The sequence below is a fragment of the Accipiter gentilis genome, chromosome 17 (assembly GCF_929443795.1).
Source record: "Accipiter gentilis chromosome 17, bAccGen1.1, whole genome shotgun sequence".
NCBI classification, from domain to species: Eukaryota; Metazoa; Chordata; class Aves; order Accipitriformes; family Accipitridae; genus Astur; species Astur gentilis.
In genome coordinates, this window is record NC_064896.1 from 13,511,367 (window position 1) to 13,531,206 (window position 19,840).

Here is a 19,840-nt window from a genome sequence, read left to right on the forward strand (position 1 = left end):
GGCTTTCTATGGTTTTTAGGCAAGAGATTTCTATGAGAAAAAGGGCACAGATCCACTTCCGGAATGGCCTGTGGTTTGGGAGAGGACACATAGCATATCCCGACAGGATTTGCAGATGGTGTATATCATTAAACACTCATTTTCACCACCTGAGCATTCCCAGCACCACCCTGTTGGCTCCCAATCAGCCCTTTTACTAGTCATGCAGAAACACAGTAAGTCCAGCTTGCAGGCTGAGTGGAATTTCAGATTGAAGCACAACAAAGCTTTTTAATTTCATTGCTTTTCCATTATCATACCATTCTTCTTGTGACAGTCTGATGCAATACACAGCTTGAACCTCCAGGAAGAAATGCGAACCATTATAGAATGTAATACCACAGCGTCAGCTAGGGCTTACAATACATATGGGTCTGTCAGAACTTTCATTATTTATCCAGGTTCTCAAGTGTGCATGTATTGGCAAATTGCCGTACAAAGTATTACTCAGAGTGAATCACTGCAGAAGGGATGGATGAAAAGGGATGGAGAAGAAGGTGCAGGAGGATGAGAACAACTTCAAGGAATTTCTGGTTTGCTTTCCCCTAAAATACACCCCCCTCAATAACCCTTTTTATAACTTGTTAAAACTAAAAGCTGGGGGAGGGAGGGGAAGGGGTTTTGGTTATCAATCTACCTACTGAGGAGGTGTCTTTTTTATATTCTAGACCAACTTTTGCAATCTCAAAGTCCTTCTGACACCTGTCTCTGCCTTCACATTCCTACTGCAAACAAGGCAAAGCTGGAACAGCAGATGCACAAGCACGCACCTTTCAAATGCATACAGATGCATGTACATACGTGCACAGCTTTCAAAGGAGCTTTCAAAGCCAAGCTGAAGATTTAACAGTGATGGTTTGCATCTGTGACCTTTGTCTTGCCAAATCTGAACTGTACACATAGACTGAAGGACAGCAGTTGCCGTTTAAGATGACAGTTAATGTTATTAATTGGCAGGTGTTTACCTTGATACATCTCAGTCCATTACTGATAGCAAACTATGTCATTGCATACAACCTAGTTTTCTTTATGTTACTGTCACCAGTGGGATAAGGCTCAACAACCAGTCCTATCTGTGTGTCTCAGGTGATGACAGCCCCATCTCTTGGCCAACAACAGAAATCTAGTAAAACTTCCAATGGCCAAGGCTGCACGGCAACTCTTTTTGAAAGCCCACTGGATGTTACCTCTGCCAGAGCAGCCACACTATGGCTAGTCTTATTTTACGCTACACAAAGTGTCACTCTCTACAGCAGAAATTTAGACCTTTTTATTTGGTTCATACTGCATTTTTTATTTTATTTTATTGTCACTGCAGAGATCTCTGTCACTCTCACACACCCACATACACACACCAGTGCTGCCTCTAAAGCTCATTCAAGTACCAAAGTATCAGCCTGCCCTACAAATACTTCTAGGACAAGTTTGTCAAGTGGCAAAACGTCATTTCAGAATAAGCAGCAGATAGAAATTAAGTTTGCCTTAATTTTCCTGTTGCTTAGTTCCTCAGCTATATTCCAAATCCCCTGTTTGGACTCATTTACCATTTGCTGTGTGTCTGGGGTGGGATTTGAGGGGAGAGATGCACAAAAGGGGAGTTGGTGTCTGTAGGCAACAGTTCTGTTTGCAAGCACAATTTCTACAGCAGGGGCTTGCACCTCACCCCTGACATCTGAAATGGCAGCAAATGCACACAAGAAAGAAACAGCTTTCTAGCAAAATGGTTTTCTTTGAAGCACCAACAAGACTTCAGCTTCCTTGTTTGAAGCAATAGGCAAAGGAACTGCTCAGAGCCCTCCTGGCACTGGAGCAGAGCTCCTCCACTGCATGCCTGGACCAATTCTAACCCAACACACTCAGCTCCCTCAGCTCTCTACCACTGCCTTCCTCAGAGGTGTCACAGTGACATATAGCTAACAAAGGCTCTTATATGGAACAGACACGCATTCTCCTGCTGTTAAATGACATGAGAAATGGCTTTCCTACAAGAAACTGTCATTCAGGAATCAAGTGGCTCAAATGCTCCATTAGGACACACAAAAAGGATGTTCCACACATAATGAAAAAAGGAAAGTATCATATTTTGTATCACGCAAGCATTGAGCATCCCAATTGGCCAGGACACCTGCCCAGAAAAATAATTCCCCCTCACACTGGCTCCACAAAGCACTGTGCCAATGCTATGCAGCTCTTTAATGCAATAACTGGTTAAAGCAATCGCTGATGCTGGAAACATGCCAAAGCACAGTAGCAGAGCTGCTGTTTATAACACGTAATTATTAGAGCACATGATAATTCAACATAATTTAGCAGAAAGCTGTGCATTGCTTTATCTGTAAAACACTGGAACTTACAAAGCTGGTTCTTAACTGCTATGCATCTAAAAGAGTGAATGACAAATACTATGAACAGAGACATTTTAAGAGAAACAGGCAGTGATTAAAATAGTTTTTTTTCTTTTACCTCCCCAAATTCCTCATAGATCTGTTCAATATAAGTTGTCCCTTTCCTTCCTGGAGAGACGTCTCCATGGGTTTCTGACTGATCACTCTCACTTTCATTTGTCTTCCGGCTGTTCTCATGAGTTTCATTCTCCGACTCTTCTACGTTGTCTCTCTCAGACTTGTCCGAAAAAGCATCATTTTCCAAATGTTGGTGGTTCTCCAGGGCTGATTCATTCAAACTGCAACACACAGTTCATTATTTGCTTCAATTTGATTTACAAAGTCAGATTACTTAAGGCCTTTTAGATAAAGTAAAAATACCCCCCAGGACTCAAAATAGGGTGTGCAGCCTAGGACAGTATAAGACAGTAATCTCCTGAACAGCAGGGGTTTTATCATGGAAACAGTGAGATATCATCCATCAGAATTCTCCCCTCCAAAGTGCACTTTGCACAATCTGCCACAGAGCTCCACTTACCCATCCTTACACAGAGTTACCGCTGGCTCCGGATGGGAGCCCACATACTGGAGGGATACAGAGCACACGCTAACAACTGTACACTGCTGATTAGAGAACTGAAGTGTCAATCAGGAGAGATTTTTCCCTTTACAGAAACAAATCAGTGTATTGTAGCATTTGGGAAAAATATGACATTATGGGATACATTTTCTTTTCAGTACTACTGCTACCTCATTGCAACAGATGGTGGTCCTAAGTCAGCCCTACACTAGAAAAGGCAAATTTAAAAATCAGTAGAAGCAAGTATTTTCACGTGCGCGCACACACACGCATACCCAGACTAACCTGGGGAATGTGCTTCCCCCACCTAATGCTGTGTGGAAGAACTCAGCTAAAAGCATGGAGCGGACAATTATATGGAAGAAGAATACCGAGATTATAACAGCATCCAAGGGAAACCGTGCAAGGTGTAGGAAGCTTCATGCTCAGTGATCCAGGCTTTAGAGAATGAGGAGAAAGCCAAGAATTCTCTCTCAAGTAGCCTATAGCATCTGCATTTGAAAAAGCAGATGCAGTTCATATGACAGATGGCAAACATGATTAGATGGGCCAGAGGTCAGATGCTGAAAAGTATTCACTAAATGCCTGTTTTTTCAAGTGATATAGGCTTCAGTTTTCCCTATTCATACAAGTCTTAACACACGTATCACCTCTTTCATGGCCTAGCTTAGCTCTCAGGTGCTGACCTTCTCACCTTGACCTTCCTCTGAAAATTTCTTACCCAAGTAAGTCCTCAGGCAAAATTTCTCTTGGATAGAGCAATAAGGAAAGATTTCCAGCTATACAAGGAGTTTCAGAGGATCTAAACAGGCCCTGGATCTTGAAGAGTTCTGTTACATCCCGTAGTCCATCTGCCTCTCAAAGCAAGATTTCTCTCCTCAGTACATGGTAATGTTCTGTCAAGCTTGAAGTGTCTCCATGATGGGCCTTTTCTCAGGCTATTCTTCTGGGCACGTTGCAATTTTGATTATAGATTAATACTGAAAGTTCCCATTCCTTGTTATCCCTCTTTTCTTTTTTTTTAAAAAAAGATAATTAGGCATTGCTAGTTAGAGCCAGATTAAAAAAAAAACAAAAACCACAGAAGAGTCAGAACACAGAACTGGCATCAGCTTTTCAGAAGATCTCAACTTCCAGCTATGCACTGAAATAAGCTCATGATTTTTAACACACCAAGCAAGCCACATTGTGACAGTCACAGCTCAGTTTCTGGAGAAGCTCAGTTTCTAGAGTTCTTTTGAAAGTGTCGTCTACAGTGTTCTGTGCCTTTAGAAAATCTTTCTTTTAAGTCTATTTGTATATGTAAGTATGTATGCATATATGTCTATGTATGTATATATATATAAATTACAAGGTTTTTAAATTTACAGTTCTACTGTAAAATAAAACTAAGATCATAAATCAGAGAGTCAACGACCACTACACTCCAGCACTAATCATTTGCTATTAGACATTACGCGCTATTAGACATTCATTGTTCTAGTGCCAGGATGTTACTTCCTTTTTTTTTAGCTAGCAACTAGCAAGTGTAATGACCTATAACCAAATACACTGGAAGCATAGAGTACAGCAAATGCATGAGTTTAAGATCATAAAGGAGAAAAAAGGTGAGGAGAGATCTGTCTAGAGAAATTATCCCATGATTCCTCAGCACAGATACTTCCTGGATGGTAGATCCATGAAGTTACTAGTTATTAGATGCTGATCATTTAAATACCTAATTTATTTCTTAATTTTTCAATGATAGCTAAATATGTGAGTGTTTGTCTGTGGTTTCTATGCTCCCTTACCTAGTGAAAGTTTTCTCCATGGGGTAAAAATGCTTGAAAGAACAGTTCATTATAAGGTTTATGGTTCATGGCTGAGAAGGAGCACTTGTTTCTATTTCACATTCATAAGAAGAGCAAGCATTTTTCAGTCTTGCGTGCCTCACATTTGGGAAATACTTGAAGTTTCAGTGGAGCAAATTACTGTTCTTAGTTTCCTCTACTCCCCCCCTTATTTTTTAAGGATTTTAGATTTAGTCCAAGATGGAATTCAATTCACATGAAATCCCTCTCAACTGCGCACTCATTACCCACCAGCCACAAACAAGGCAAGATTTAACACATCCAGAGCCAAGGAGCCGCTCTGGGGAACCAAAGGGAAAACAGATGCTCCTCATTCTGAGGAACAAATTTGAGATGAAGTGGAGCCAGGCTTTTCTATTCCTCCAAACACAATCATCACTGAATATGTACGATATCCTAAAAACAAAAGCCACGCCATGAGCTTGAACTAAAATCAATGTAAAGACTTCGTAGGGCTTCCAGTGGGATTTGGACCGGGCTTTAAAAGCTGGGAGAGAATGACTATGCTAGTAGTCAACACTGGATTTCTACCATGACCATGAATAACTTGGCATGTTTCATGGCTAATTTACTGTTTCAGCACATTGGAGCTGTCTTATACCAGTGCTTTATTCCCTAGGGGCATTCCTGGAAACTTCAGTCAGTGAGCAGGACTTCTTTGGGTTTGATACCACTCTTCTAAACAAAGCAAAACAAACCTTTGGCTCTTGTCAAACAGGTAAACCAGCCAGATTCCTGGGGTTGCTGGAGATAAGACATGGAAGCCACAAGAAATACAACTTCATATTAAACAGAAGAGTGCCTGAAGCCCTAAAGGCCTCTTGTCTAAAAATCACAGATTTACACAGTACTTCAGCCTTTGATTCACTTGTACAGTTCTCTCCCTCTCATTTTTATATGCTACTAAAGACACAGATTTTAAAATCACTGCATAATCTTGACTTCTTTCCCAGCAGGAAAGGAGCAAAGCAGCCAGCAAACAAATGCAGCTTTGGCTCAACAAAGATTCGCCTTTGCCAACTCCCTTGGGTTTTGTTCTCCCTATAATATCCATCATCTCCCTTTTCTTTTTCTTTTCTTGACAGAGTAGTTTGGTTAATTTGAAGATAGAGTTAAATGTAATTAACTGGCCTCCTAACAACAGCGTGCCAATTTAATTGGTAAGATTCCCTGTAGGGAAGGCATTTAATTAGAATGATTGAATCCCTATGAGGAAGCCACTGTCAGTGGCAAACCAAAAACCCTGTGCTCAGCACTTGCACAGTTTTGGTTTTGCATTCCCCTTATTTAAATGTTCTTTATTCCTGCAGGGATGACAGCAAGTTGTCCCCCTGTCCCACAAGCATCAAACTCCCCTGGGCTTTAAGCACTGGGGAAAGTCTGGGTATACATTAAAACCAGTGGTAGGACTCAGAAAGGAGCATGTATTGTCCAGACTACCAGATGCTGAACACCCAGCTTGAATCAGACTCAGCTAAAATCTGAGCCTGTCAGAAAAATCTGGTTCCAATTGTGAGTACTCTGTCCTGCTGAAAACTCTGCCACGTGTGCTACTGCTGAGCCCCCGTAATTCAAGAGGGCTTTTGATGTTGAACAGCTAAGAGGTGAAACAGAGGCATCATTTAAGTGTCATTTACACATCATATTTTGAAAAAAATACTTTAATACAGTTTTAACTCTTATCTTCGGCACTTCCTTACAGTAGCCATGGATCTGCCTGAATGTTCTCAGTGCCACAAGCTCCATTTTAATATTGGACGTCTGTACACACATCCATTAGCTGAAAAACAAGTCCACTGCATTCCTGGATTCATTATCACAGCGGTCACAGTCCTGAGAGACTCTCTTAGGCAGAAAGAAATTAGAAAGTAAAGTATTATGGAAGAAGCCCAAGAACAATAGAAGTACTTGCACAAGTACTAGGGCACATGCCCTGATAACATCAGATTTCCTTCTCTTCTCCCATTGCTCTTCAGTAAAGCTCTTCTTCAAACTAGCTAAAATCCCTAACAGCAGGACTAGAGAACACATGCTGGGAATACCAGAGACTTTCAGAGCAAAGGGCAGACCAAAATGCTGCCATCCCTTTGGTCCCATGGGACCAGAGATACCTCGATACTCTGAAGAGGACTCGGATCCCTGCTGTTGTTATAACAGAGCCTAAGAAAACCAGTTGAAGGTGAGGTCCCACTGTGCAAGGCCTCATCTTTGCAGACTGGAGGAACTGCTACCCTAAAAACTGTGTAACCAATGGTGCATTGTTGTGAGCCCTAAGAGTCAAATTTGTATCAGCCCAACTAGAAATAGACACTACATCTCCCAGTTCCCTCTCCAAAGGCCAAGTGTCTATACCAGAAGGATTTCTGAAGTTGCCTATTTAGCTATAAACAATAGATAAGGCCTGGGATTTTTTAATGTTTACAGAGCTTTGATGTTAGTTGTTCCAAAATGCTGCAGTAATACTAGGAATATGAATAGAAAGAAGGCTGTGGGGACTTTTTTCCCTTATGTAAAAATTTATCTGATGCATCAAGGAAGAAATTGGAAACCACTCAAAACCCCTGTAGAGAGAGAAAGTAATTATAAAACTAAGGATGCAGTGTGTGCACTCTGCTGACTGTGACACAGTATTATTAGAAAAGAGAACACATTATTAAAAAATAGATCAGACTCAGAGCCATATGTGCTAGCCAACAGACAGACATTGTTAGTGATTGTGTCTGTGTAACTACAGGTCTACTCTAGCAGCTAGATTCTGCAATCTTTACTCAGGCAAGCCATTTTTCACGCCAGCAACTCCAGACAGCATTTTGGCCCAAGCAGGGGACAGAAGAAAATTGTTTATTTACACACAAACACAGCTGAGGTTCCCCCCTGTCTGTGTGCTCAAGCATTAGGTGACAACAAACCTCATATGCACCAAACCCATATATTAGTGATGGATGCAGCAGAAGAACATACAGGCTGGTTTTTAAACAGGTTTCCTTAGTGGACTCTGGCTAGATTATGCTACAGTTAAAACAATGACCAAGTGTGAGCCATGCAACACCTCTCTGTGCATTAAGAAGTGATAGCCCCATCTTACTGGAAGAACTCCTGGTCTGAGATAGCGCTTGTGTGCAGGAGGTGGTTGAGCCCTGCATGTGCAGAATCACTCGAGCAGTTCATTTCTCCATCCTTGCCCTGCTTGGAGGCACTGAGCCGGAAGAGGCTGGAGCAACGCAGGGCAAGTTCCAAAGCATCCAGCCAGCATCGGCCTGTGAAAACAAAAGGAATTATTTAAGCACAGGAGAGTAAATAAGACAATTCATGCATTGCTTCTCAAAAGCTTCTTGCCTGGGAGTAAAGCTCATTATAATTCAGGAAGTCACTGTGTACAATAATCTATTTTTCATATATATAATCCCTAGTTATCTTGCCAGAAATGGTGTGTTTCAGCGGCTGCGTGAGTGATACATCTGCATGGGTAATACAGTGGGAAGCTCACCCCAACTCCCCCTGGCCTAATAGCATCTCTTCCTCTGATCTCCCACAACCTATTCACATCCCCTGTTGCCCTTTCCTGATTTTGTCGGAGATGCAGGAAATGTGTACGGGTATGGTGCTTTCAAACCACCTAGCAGCTCATATCTGCCAGTAATACACCCCAAAAACATGTTCAGAATTTGGCATCCCTAACACACACACTACCCAATGGCAGGGAGATACTGAAGTGCTGTGCAGGAGAGGCCCCTGCTTAGTATGGGATCACTGGGGGTCCCATGCAGGGTGTAGTGCTGCAATAACAATCACTCCAAACAAGAGCCAGGATGATCAATACCTGCCAGAGTGATTACGATCAGAGGGAGTTGCTTCTCAGGATGTTTATTTTTCCTCTTTGTCTGTATTTTTTTTCCTTTTCTCCATTCCTTCTCCCTGCCCAGTTCATCAGATAATCTGGGTGGAGCATCAGTTTTCCATGTCACAAAAAAATCTTTACCTGAAGGGTCTACTTTGCAAATACCAGAAACTATAAGCATGGCGCAGAGATGAGACAAATTGCAGTTCCTATGCATAGCCTCACTGGATTTTCTTAAGGCCTGCGTAGGTCCCAAAGGCAGGCAGCAAATGAAAAGCATGGGAAGCCAAACTGACCCTTGGCTCCTTTTGCAATGATCCATACAAGACTACAAAGCTGTGTGTTAGTGTTAAAGCCTAACCACCACAATGCTGGAGTTGCTGTATTCTTGGAAGCACCTGAAAATAGCCTGCTTCTGCAGTGCGGTCACTAATGAAGCCAGGACACCTGCAAATTGGCTTAACATTCAAGAATTGAAGTATTAAGGGAGTTATCCTCTAATTTCAAGCAAGTAAAACAGAGCTCTTCATTACACTCCTCAGAATATATTTTGCAATAATTAGAAGTGTGCTGGAGAGGCAGTGAAGAAAACAAAAGGATTTTGCTCTAGCAATGGCAAGTGCTACAAGCAGGTTTTCCCTGGACCACATTCATTTCTAGGTCCCATTTGGGAAATGTTTCCAATACATTCAATTCTATCACACACTTAGCATCAAGCATATGCATAAATCTCACTGCAATCCTGCTGTTCTCTGGGCAGAATTCCCATCAACTTTGATATAACCAAAATCTGGCTCTATAAGAAGATCAACGAGAGTTTAAAAAAAAATCCAGATCAGATGTATATAAAGAAATGTTTATAAATTTGAGTAGCTTTCAGTGCTTGCTTTGATACAAAGCTGCAACAAGTAAAAGAGAGAAAAAACCCTCAAAACTTTGAAGAATTGCACTTGAATGCAGAGTCCAGTCACTTATTCTAATTTCATCCCATAAATTCCTTCAGCATCAGCTTATGATTTAATAATAAAATCACAAATAATGGCTAATAAAAGATTAGGAAGGTTGAAGGCTGTTGGAACTGATTTCACACTATTTTGTATTTAACAAATATTCTTGTATTAAGGCTTTACACGCAGAGATTTATCCCCTTCTCGCCATGTGGAGGATTTGCATGGATAACCTATTAGAGTTAATGGCTGCGCTGAACACAAATCCACTTCTTCCTACATATGCCCTCTCCCCCAAACCCACCAAGATGAAAACCTGTTTCCAGCTATTCCATACAAGGGAGCACACTCCTGCTTAGGCTCACCTCTTTTGACTTTCCTCTCTCTTTACCTTTGCTTTTATTTTCCAGTTCTGCAGAGTGAGAACTGCATGATTTGACATTTAGAAATGCTGCGTATGTCAAGATATTTTTATATTCAATGGGTTTGTAAAATCAGGTGCTTTGATAGGTAGCTTGATTTGTAGCAGCATGAGCACTTTGGAGCAGTAATGGAGGTCAGCTCTTCAGCGCCCTGCAGCACTCATATATAGATGTTGTGATGGTTATGGCAACATGTTGGCTACGTTTACTCTTTCTAACCAGGGTGGCAAGGGTGACCCCAAAGTCTCCCTCAGCTACCTCCCTTACTGTGTCCCTGCAGCCCACCCTTCTCCGGGGCTGTAGGCAGAGCGGGCCACGCTGGCTGTGACCCCACAGGCAGCTCTCTTACCCCCTCCACCACCACTGCCACAGGTGTTCACTGGTACTAACATGAACTTACAAGCTTGGTCAAACCTTTGCGGTCCACCACATTACCAGAGGAAATTTCTGCATAACACACTAGGGTTTTTATCTCTAGATAACTCCCTGGAAGGGGTTATGAGTACCTTGAATCTTTTTTGAAGCTTTATTCAAGGAGCCTAAAGTAAAAAAAAAAAAAAAAAAAAAAATTTAATATTCCAAGGTAGAGACACAAAGCTTTAGAGGAACTTGCTGTGCCTTAGCAGTCAGCATTACCTGTGCCCTGCAGAACACAGAAATGGCATCAGTGTATGCCCTTGTTTTCATTTCTAACAGAAATTGAGTTCAAGGGATGCACAGCATCCCCAAGCTAAGAAATAGGCCTTCAGCCATCAGGTGGTGCTGTGAATCCAAACACATATATGCAACAAAACCAGACATAAAATTCAGGATTTCCTCTGCAAATGAAAAGGTTACATTCTCTGCAAGTCAAAGGTGTGTTAATTGCAGCATAACACCGTAAAATTATACCCTCTCAATTTCAGGGATTGCACACAAGATAAGCCTGTTTCCTTGCTAAAGGCCTACATTAAATGTTTTTACATTTGAGTGATCTTGCTATTGAGTAATATTCTCCTTTACCGTGAAAATGATACAAAAATGCTAGCATTTGGATTACTTAATTGCTTACCTGACAAGTCTACTCACTCCCTCAGGAACTGCAGAAGGGGAAAAAACTATGTGGTCGCATAATTAAAGGCTGTCATCTGTAGTCATGGTAGTCTGCATGAAGGCTTCATGGTTACCTTATGTGCTGGTTTTGGCAGAGATAGAGTTAGTTTTCTTCACAGTAGCTGGTATGGGGCTGTGCTTTGGATTTGTGCTGGAAACAGTGTTGATAACACAGGGATGTTTTCGTTACTGCTGAGCAGTGCTTACACAGAGTCAAGGCCTCTTCTGCTTCCCATACCACCCCACCAGCGAGCAGGCTGGGGGGGCACAAGAAGTTGGGAGGGAACACAGCTGGGACAGCTGACCCCAACCGACCCAAGGGATATCCCAGACCATAAGTCGTCATGCTCAGCATATAAAGCTGGGGGAAGAAGAAGGAAGGAGGGGATCTTCGGAGTTACGGCATTTGTCTTTCCAAGTCACCGTTTGGCTTGATGGAGCCCTGCTTTCCTGGAGATGGCTGAACACCTGCCTGCCGATGGGAAGTGGTGAAGGAATTCCTTGTTTTGCTTTGCTTGTGTCCGCAGCTTTTGCTTTACTTATTAAACTGTCTTTACTTTAACCCATGAGTTTTCTCACTTTTACTTTTCCAATTCTCTCCCCTACCCCACCATGGGAGGAATGAGCAAGTGGCTGTGTGGGGCTTAGTTGCTGGCTGGGGCTAAACCACAACACCTTAATTCTCATGTTTTCTAATTCTGAGTGGTTGACTCAAGTTGGCTTTTTTGTATGCAAGGTAATTAGATCAAAGAAGGATGCAAAATGTGGGTTCCTTCAGAGAGGAAAGGCAGCCCAATATGATGCTTATAAGGGAATCAAAAAAGAGCTGCGAAGTAGTTAGTGCATTGTTTTAGAAGACTTGAGGTTTTTAAAGCTGCAGTGTAAAACACTGCAATCAATTATTAGTTATCATTTTCCACAAATTGTGGCATAAAACAAGCATGTGTTTAAATTCTGAAGAAAAACCCAAGAGCCTATTGTCAGCCTATGGCAGAATCTCCCCACAGGCTTTCAAGCTCTTCTTATATCAAATAATATATTACTCTATCCACCACAATGATTACTTTTGGACAATGTCTGCAGAGATCATGTTGTCTTAAAAACACCTGCATTACCTCCTTCTGCTTAGGAGCTGTGAACTAATTATTCTCTTTCAAATATTATTTCTGACCTTGACCCTTTCTTCATCATATTCAGTATTTTGTCACGGGCTTCCAAGGGGCAGCCTGCAGAGTAAGCTCTGGCTCTTACCTGGGCTGCAGAGGGGGAAGGATGAAAGAAGGAGAGGGTAAAATAGCCCATCTATACATAATGCTCCCATGTATCTCACAAGCCACATAGAAGGGTTTACAAAATTCAGCAACAGAAATCTTTCATCCACGCTAACAGAGTTGGCAGTGAGGATAATAGCAGGGAGAAATGACACCCCACCCAGAGAAGATCCCCAACTCTGACGTGCAAAGTCAAGTCCAGCTAGATCACTCATACTGGCAGCTGACAGGAGGAGAACATTTCACATCACCCATCTTTTGGCACTTAAACTGCTCAGGTGCGTGGGTTGCCCAGCCACCTTTGGCTCCCTCCAGGAACAGTGGGGGAAAAGTGAGACTCTTTGACAAGGCCGTTCCTGAAGTGCCAAGAGTGGATGTCCTGCCAGAGTGCTAGCGCTAGCTTGGGTTCCTGCTCTCTTTTGTAGCAGCCTCTCTCCTTGCACTGATCACTGGTTTCAATATCCATTCGCTACATCACTTTAGCAATGATGATCACAGCATTTGACATGTGACAGATGTCCCAGGAAAGTGGGATGTCAGAGGAATACATCTGCACATCATTCAGCTGTGCTCACTGTAAGAAAAACAACAACAAAAAAAGATGAGAGGTGTCTCCCCTGAGTAGGCCTATAACCCTTTTCTGTTATATGTGTTTACAGTAAAATGACGACAGGCCTCAGTGACAATCTGAAAAAGGAAACTCATGAAAAATAGTTAAACTCAGCTGAGTTCCTAAGTTCCTTCCCTCTTGAAAGGTTTGGGAAAATAAAAGCTAATAAAGGACGTGTGTTGCCTTGACTTCACAAAAACAAAGCCAAACATGCATCCCACATGTTTTGAAACCTTCTACATGCTTTCTCCAGGCCTTTTGACTCAGCAGGCTGGAAAAGCACCTTGTGGTCCTTTGAGATGAGTCCTGCAGTACAGCTGTGTGGATGGGAATCACTACAGCTCCTTGAAGGATGCTTCCCGGGTCCACAGGGCACTGCAGACACCATGCAGAAACCTGGAAGCTGCAAGGCTGAACAGGAGCAGGCTCGCACCAACTCTTTTTTTCAGACAAAAGGAACTACTAAAACCAAGTGACAAAAACCATTTCCTCTCCCCCTTGGAAAAGAAGCAAAACAAAATAACCAAAGGTTGCTTATGCTGCTAACCTAGGCTCAGTTCAAGGAATAATTTGAGTCTGTCCTAGTCTTCGAACAGATCTAAAATTACAACAATATCCAACAGAAAAAACCCCAGGCAGTATTGAAAACACTAAGCTATTCAGCTTTGAAATTCTTTACAGTTACCATCATTCACCTGGAACAACTCAGTTTGACGTGCCAAGTTTATCTGCCACGTTTTGCAACAGCTGATCACAGAGGAGCCAGCCAATGTTCTCTCAGCACTCACCAATAACAAAAATATGCTCGAGATGGAATCTCATTGTTGCACACCAAAATCTCAGTCTGGGACTATACTTTTTTTCCATTGCATTCTGGTAGCTACAGAATGGCTGGGATGAATCTCTTGCCAATTAAGACTTCAAAAGCCTCACACCTAGTAACCATTTCTCCACAGAGGCATCACTAAGGGAATATTATTCTTCTTGAATTATTAAAGTCATCCAGCTTTTGGCCCCATGCCTCACACTTACAACGTAGATACTTTTAAAAATCAACCTGAAGTAGACTGTCACCTGGAAATGATGAATTCTTGCTCAACTGCACACAAATCATGAATGATGAGGAAGAGGCTGATCTGGTTCAGTCAGTGAACATTAAGGTCATCGTATTCAGCTGACTGCTTATTTTGCTGTACCACTTGGATGCCTGTGTGCATGATTTTTTACACTTTGGCTGTCAAGATGCAAGGATGCGATCTCTCAATTAGCTGCAGGTGCAATTTATGCACTGAGCTAAATGAAGTCTGGTTGCAAATGCCTGGATTTTGAACTGCTGTGAAAGGTCTAAGGAATAAGAAAGGCAGACATAAAGCTAAGAAGGTAACTTCTATTTTTTCCACTACTTCCAGGATCCAGTGATATATTTCACTGTGAACTTGGTTTCAAATTGCAATCTTCATCCTGGTTCATCGCTTCTGTGTGCGACCCTTATTTCAATAATCTAATTTCCTCCCCAGATCAAAGCATCAATTCTGGGGGAAGGGCCAGATGCCTAGCAAAGAAACAACAACACTGTAAGCCAGACCATCAGGATTTCCAAACAACTCCATCCACACCAGACAATGGAGACTACCCAAAGCATGCCTGAAGAAGAGAACAGACATAAGGAACAAAATGTAAGTGTGGTTTACAATTCCACTGTTAAGCTTTTAACCCTTGGTAATCTGCCACTTTGAATTCCCCTAGGAACCCTTTTGGCAGCAGTGCCTGTGGCCAGGTGGAGATCTGCACTATGAGATTTAAGCAGGTGACTCAAAACACTTAGGAGGTCTGGGGCACTGGCTTGGTATCTCAGGGGCAGGCCCAGAACAGTTCAGGCAGGAAGCTTGGGACAGGTTTGAACTACTAATTCTAAGCCACTCATCAGCATAAATCTGAAATGCAATACACATTTGGAAAAAGCAATTTTCTTTTCTGAAACTGGAAAGAAAGAAAGACCCTGTGTCTGTACAGGTTGAGCCCTGTAGGCTGACATGACCTACCAGATGTCTTTAAAACGCATTACAAAGCAGACTGCTGCTGTGGTCTGTGAATGTGAAATCTACTGTAGCTTGGCGGTCATTCTGCAGGCTGTCCAGAAGTCAGGACCTTAAATCCTACCAACAGGCTGTCACAGATGGTACGACAGAGGGGAAAAAAAGAGATTCTGAAATGTTGAGAGAAAAAGTAGGCCATGTAGCTGCTGATCATGATATAGTTGCCTGGATAGCAGAACTGTACATCTAACATATGCTGCAACTCAATATTCCCCTGCAAGTCAGAGGCCTCCATGAATTACTGTTAAATTTGCCAAATGCTCTGTGGTTCATTTTCCACCACTAACATGGCAGACTGCATTAAGAATGTGGTCAGGACACCTCCTCAGAGATGCTGTAGATTCACACAATATTGCACCTATGGAGGAGACGTGAACATACTACAAATATATGCTAACATTACGCAAGGAAACAGACTCCACCTGACCCATTTGTGTCAGCTAGCTTAGCTCATTTTACCTTAATCTTCTATCTCTCTTGACCATAATTGCATCCTCTGTGTTTGTCCAGTGCATTAAAGAAATGAAACAAACTCAGGTACACCCTCTTGGAGACACCTCTTTACAACAGGTAAAGATACATAACAGTCTACAACCATTTCAGTAGTGTCTTCTGGGCTTAAAATCAAATTGTATTAACTGCAAAATACAAGCCTTAATTTGCTGCATTTTATACAGATTTCTTTAAATGTAACAGTTTCTATTCCTTGTGTCCTTGTCTGCTTATGTTTTACACTACCTACTGACATTAATATCGTTTCCAAGTCACTCATCTCCAAGTGTGACACCCACGTGTTTGGCCATTTGTCAGCACATCTACACCACTCAATGGAGCAGATACCTCCAAACTGCCCCCACAAAGGCTAACAAACAAAAGGAGCATAGCACAGTCACCATGCCAGGACAGCTCTTGGGAGGGAGGCTAGCCTGAGTGCACGAGCTGTTCTTGCCTCTTGTCTGCAGACTCACATCCTTCCCTTCCTGCACAAGGTACAGCCACTTCTCACAGCTCACTGACCTCAGCTGTGAAGTCAGATACTCTCATTCAGCTGAAAACTACACCATTTTTCATGCTAGTATTTCTGGTGCAATACTATATCAATTTTTTTCATGAAGTCCACTGCTAAATGGACAGATCCCAAAGCTTCACTTCACATCACCTGTCACAGTCACCTCCTCAGACTCTCAGGATCTACCAGGCATAATGTGGGTTCTCCAAACCTGTGCAGGTGGCTCTAGGGCATTGCTACTGCTGTTCAAGAGCACATATTATTTCATCCTTAACCAAAAGCCCCAGTCATCTTCTACATACACATTTATGATATTTGATTGAGAGGTACCTCAGTTCCTCCTCCTTCCCTTGATCGCATTAGCTTTCCATCTAGCCTTAAGACCCTACTATAGAGAAGCAGCAAAGTAAAGGGAAATCATTCTAAATCCTAAAGTAACTCTACTTTGATCTGCTTGGCCTCCGAGTGCTTCCCAAGAATATTGGCCAATAACTTGGCTTTAAAAATACATCCCAGTAACTCACTATTTTAAGCTCTTATGATACCAGAGACATGTAATAATTCACTGGGCAGAAAGCTTCCCGCAGGCATTTAAATACTGAAAATTCTCAAGTGACAGATATCGTCACTTTTGTACTTTTTCAGCATGTGGTACCAGACAGAGAGATCACAGCTAGAAATGTCTTACCTCTGATGATCTCTTGGGAGCTATTGCTAGCTTGGGAGCCTTTATGGGTAAGGTTAGTTAGAACAAATCTAAAGCTACTCTACTCCACATAACTGGCCTATGGCAGTCATCGTAAAAAGAGAGAGTAGAAGTTCAGCCACAGGTCTCTTTGCCAGGCTGGCTTTAAGGTTTAATCATTAGGTTTCCACCAGAATGAAAGTTTTCATTTAGAAGATAGCTGAAATGCCAGAAAAAAAGTACTTTATGAGACAGCAATTTGTCTTGAACACATACAATGACCACATTGGTCACTTTGCACATTTTCTAATTAAGTTAATGGAAAGAGAAGTTACATGGATCTCTAAGGAAATAATAATTTAGAAAATCTGGATTGACAGACAGTTGTTGAAGCTATTTGGTTGCCTAAGAACTCCGTGGGACTGTTCCATATATATATATTCTGCAGGCTGTCTGTATAACCAGGTTTGAAATGCCTGTAATTTAGCAGCTCTACCCCAACAGCACTTTTTTTTCCCAAGAGACTATTGTATCAATCTATCCTTTTCTAGACAGGTGATATTTGGAGCCAGGTTGGAATCCTGTATTTCTTTAAAAAAATAAGATGTACTGTTCTATAAGCTGCAAAAGCATAATATTCAAAGAAATAGATGTGCTTCTGTGGCTTTATACAAGTTTCACTTATTTTTATAACATTTCACTACCCTGACATCTGCAAGCAGCCTTCAGTGTCGAGATGGTATCCCTCACTATGAACAGCCCTATTTGCACAGTAGTAGGAAGAACAGTACGCCAAGCCTGTAATGAAAGAACCTTTCCTCCTATTCGAAGTGCCATGTCAAAGGTGCATTTGGCATTGTCCCATTTCCAGCCTTTAGGAATATGTAAAACTTAATCACCGGACCAGAAGGACACACTGCTTTCAAAGCCCACTGTGCTCCATAAAAAATCCTTGTGTCCTTGAAGTTACTGTAGATAAGACCCAAAGGAGCATATGGGCTACATGAGCACCCTTGGTGGGGTGGGTGAAAAATATCCATAAAATGAACAGCCTGGGTTAATTTACTATGGCAAAAAAAAAAAAAAAATTACAGTAGTCTGAAGGTCAAATGGAATGAAAACATGTTTTTAATCTTCTTATCTACTTACAAATCACTGATATTTTAGGTCCACTAAAGTAATTTATAGAGATTTTCACATAGCAACTGGCATGCCTGTTATATATTGACCTAAATTTACCTTCCATAATTTTGTGAATTCCCAGAATGGTATTTTACATGTGGAGTCACCAGCATCTGGGCCTGCTATACTGTAAACTAAGGTACAGCAAGTCTACAGGAAAATTCTGGTGGCTGAGAGACATCTATCAACAGTTCTTCAATATTACTATGTCATTTTCCTCCAATAGATCCCTACCCAGTGTAAGACGTAGGCAAATAATTCACTGAAGTCTCTGCTGAACTGAGGAAACAGTTAAGCCTCCCTCTCATCCCAGTTTTGGGATCAATTACTTTCATCCTTAGTATATACTGACTTAGTGTTTTGTCCCCAGCTACAAGCCTAGGTCCTTCTTCCATACACATGGCCAGAAAGGTGGCTGTTCAGTGAGGAATATGAAATGTGCCTATAGTCTGCTTGACCTATTCTGCCCATTGCTAACAAACAGCATCTCAAGCTGGGTGAGCCGCCATTTTTTCCTTTATGTACCAATTTTTTTTTTGCATCAACCTATTTTCTTAACTAGCACAGAGTATGTGATCTGGAGAAAGCAAACAAAGACCAAAACTTACCATCTGATTCAGAGGCCGCTCTGAAAATCAGGTAGCTGCTGGGAAGAGGCTGAGTGATCGAACCAACGTTTTCTCCCTTTGGGCCCTGGAAACGCACACAGACAAAAAGACATAAGGCACAGAAGATGCAATGGACCGTTCAACATCTTTCTACCCTTTCTGGGCAGAGTGTGTTTGTGATAGGAAAGAAGGAGGGAGCAGATGGAGTAATTTAGAGAGACTCATTAGTAATCACGATATTGCTGCTGCAGCTCCAAAGCAGTAATGAGCTCTGACGTAAATGGGGCTTGGTCTAACCTGTGCTCAGCCCCAAACCTACTCTGTTTCAGATCCTCAGGAATGGAAGAATCTCATTCCTGTTGCTTGGGACAAAAACAGTCAAATATTTGCTGTTAGCCATCTTTGTGCATGTGCTGGTTTTGGCAGGGGTACAGTAAATTTTCTGCCGATGGGAAGTGGTGAAGGAATTCCTTGTTTTGCTTTGCTTGTGTGTGCAGCTTTTGCTTTACCTATTAAACTGTCTTTATCTCAACCCGTGAGTTTTCTCACTTTTACTTTTCCAATTCTCTCCCCTACCCCACTACGGGAGGAATGAGCGAGTGGCTGTGTGGGGCTTAGTTGCTGGCTGGGGTTAAACCACAACAGCGCAACACCTGAATGGACTATTCAATGCGGTGCATGTACACTAGCAATGAAACACCCTTTATGTGTCACCATAGAAGTGACAGAGCCCACAACTTGTGCTGTGAGTGCCTCTCGCAGAGGCAACAGCAGCTTTTCTGGAAGGAAACAAAGGGGAAACTCCATCTTGCAAACCTGCCTGTGGGAAAGGAGGAGACAGGGAAAACCACAGGCTGAGGACCAAAGGTCTCCCAGCCTGGGCGCATGCTGCTGGGTTGCAGCCCTTCCCCTCTACATCCTGACCCTTTGAGAACCTTTATGCTGTGGTGCCTGGCGTGATGGCCACTTCAGGCTTTAACAAAAACAGGCTCTGCTTGTTTATGTTGCCTTTAGTTTAGGAGCTGTGGCAAAAAAGATTATAGTGTCTTGTAAACATCCTGCCACAAGCCCTTCAGCATGACCCACCAGAAATGATTCCCAGGGAGGAAGAGTCAATCTTGGATTAGGCACTTCTTTGCGCAGAACCACAGGCTCCCACCTTGATCTTCTCCCTGTTTTCTCCTCTCTTGAGTTCCTGTACCTAGTGAGCACAGCTTCATACTTTCC

At 42.2% G+C, this 19,840-nt stretch overlaps 1 protein-coding gene across 7 annotated transcripts in view; it reads right to left on the bottom strand.

Moving 5' to 3' along the window:
• Positions 1 to 19,840, bottom strand: part of OSBPL5 (oxysterol binding protein like 5) — a 151,728-nt gene that overhangs the window by 25,895 nt on the left and 105,993 nt on the right. For all 7 annotated transcript variants that reach the window (XM_049820512.1, XM_049820513.1, XM_049820518.1 and 4 more), the window contains 3 exons: positions 18,614 to 18,698; positions 7,939 to 8,110; positions 2,503 to 2,722 (listed from right to left, as the gene is read on the bottom strand). In XM_049820512.1, the coding sequence (XP_049676469.1) occupies positions 2,503 to 2,722; positions 7,939 to 8,110; positions 18,614 to 18,698 (477 nt within the window). The remainder of the gene's footprint in view (positions 1 to 2,502; positions 2,723 to 7,938; positions 8,111 to 18,613; positions 18,699 to 19,840) is intronic.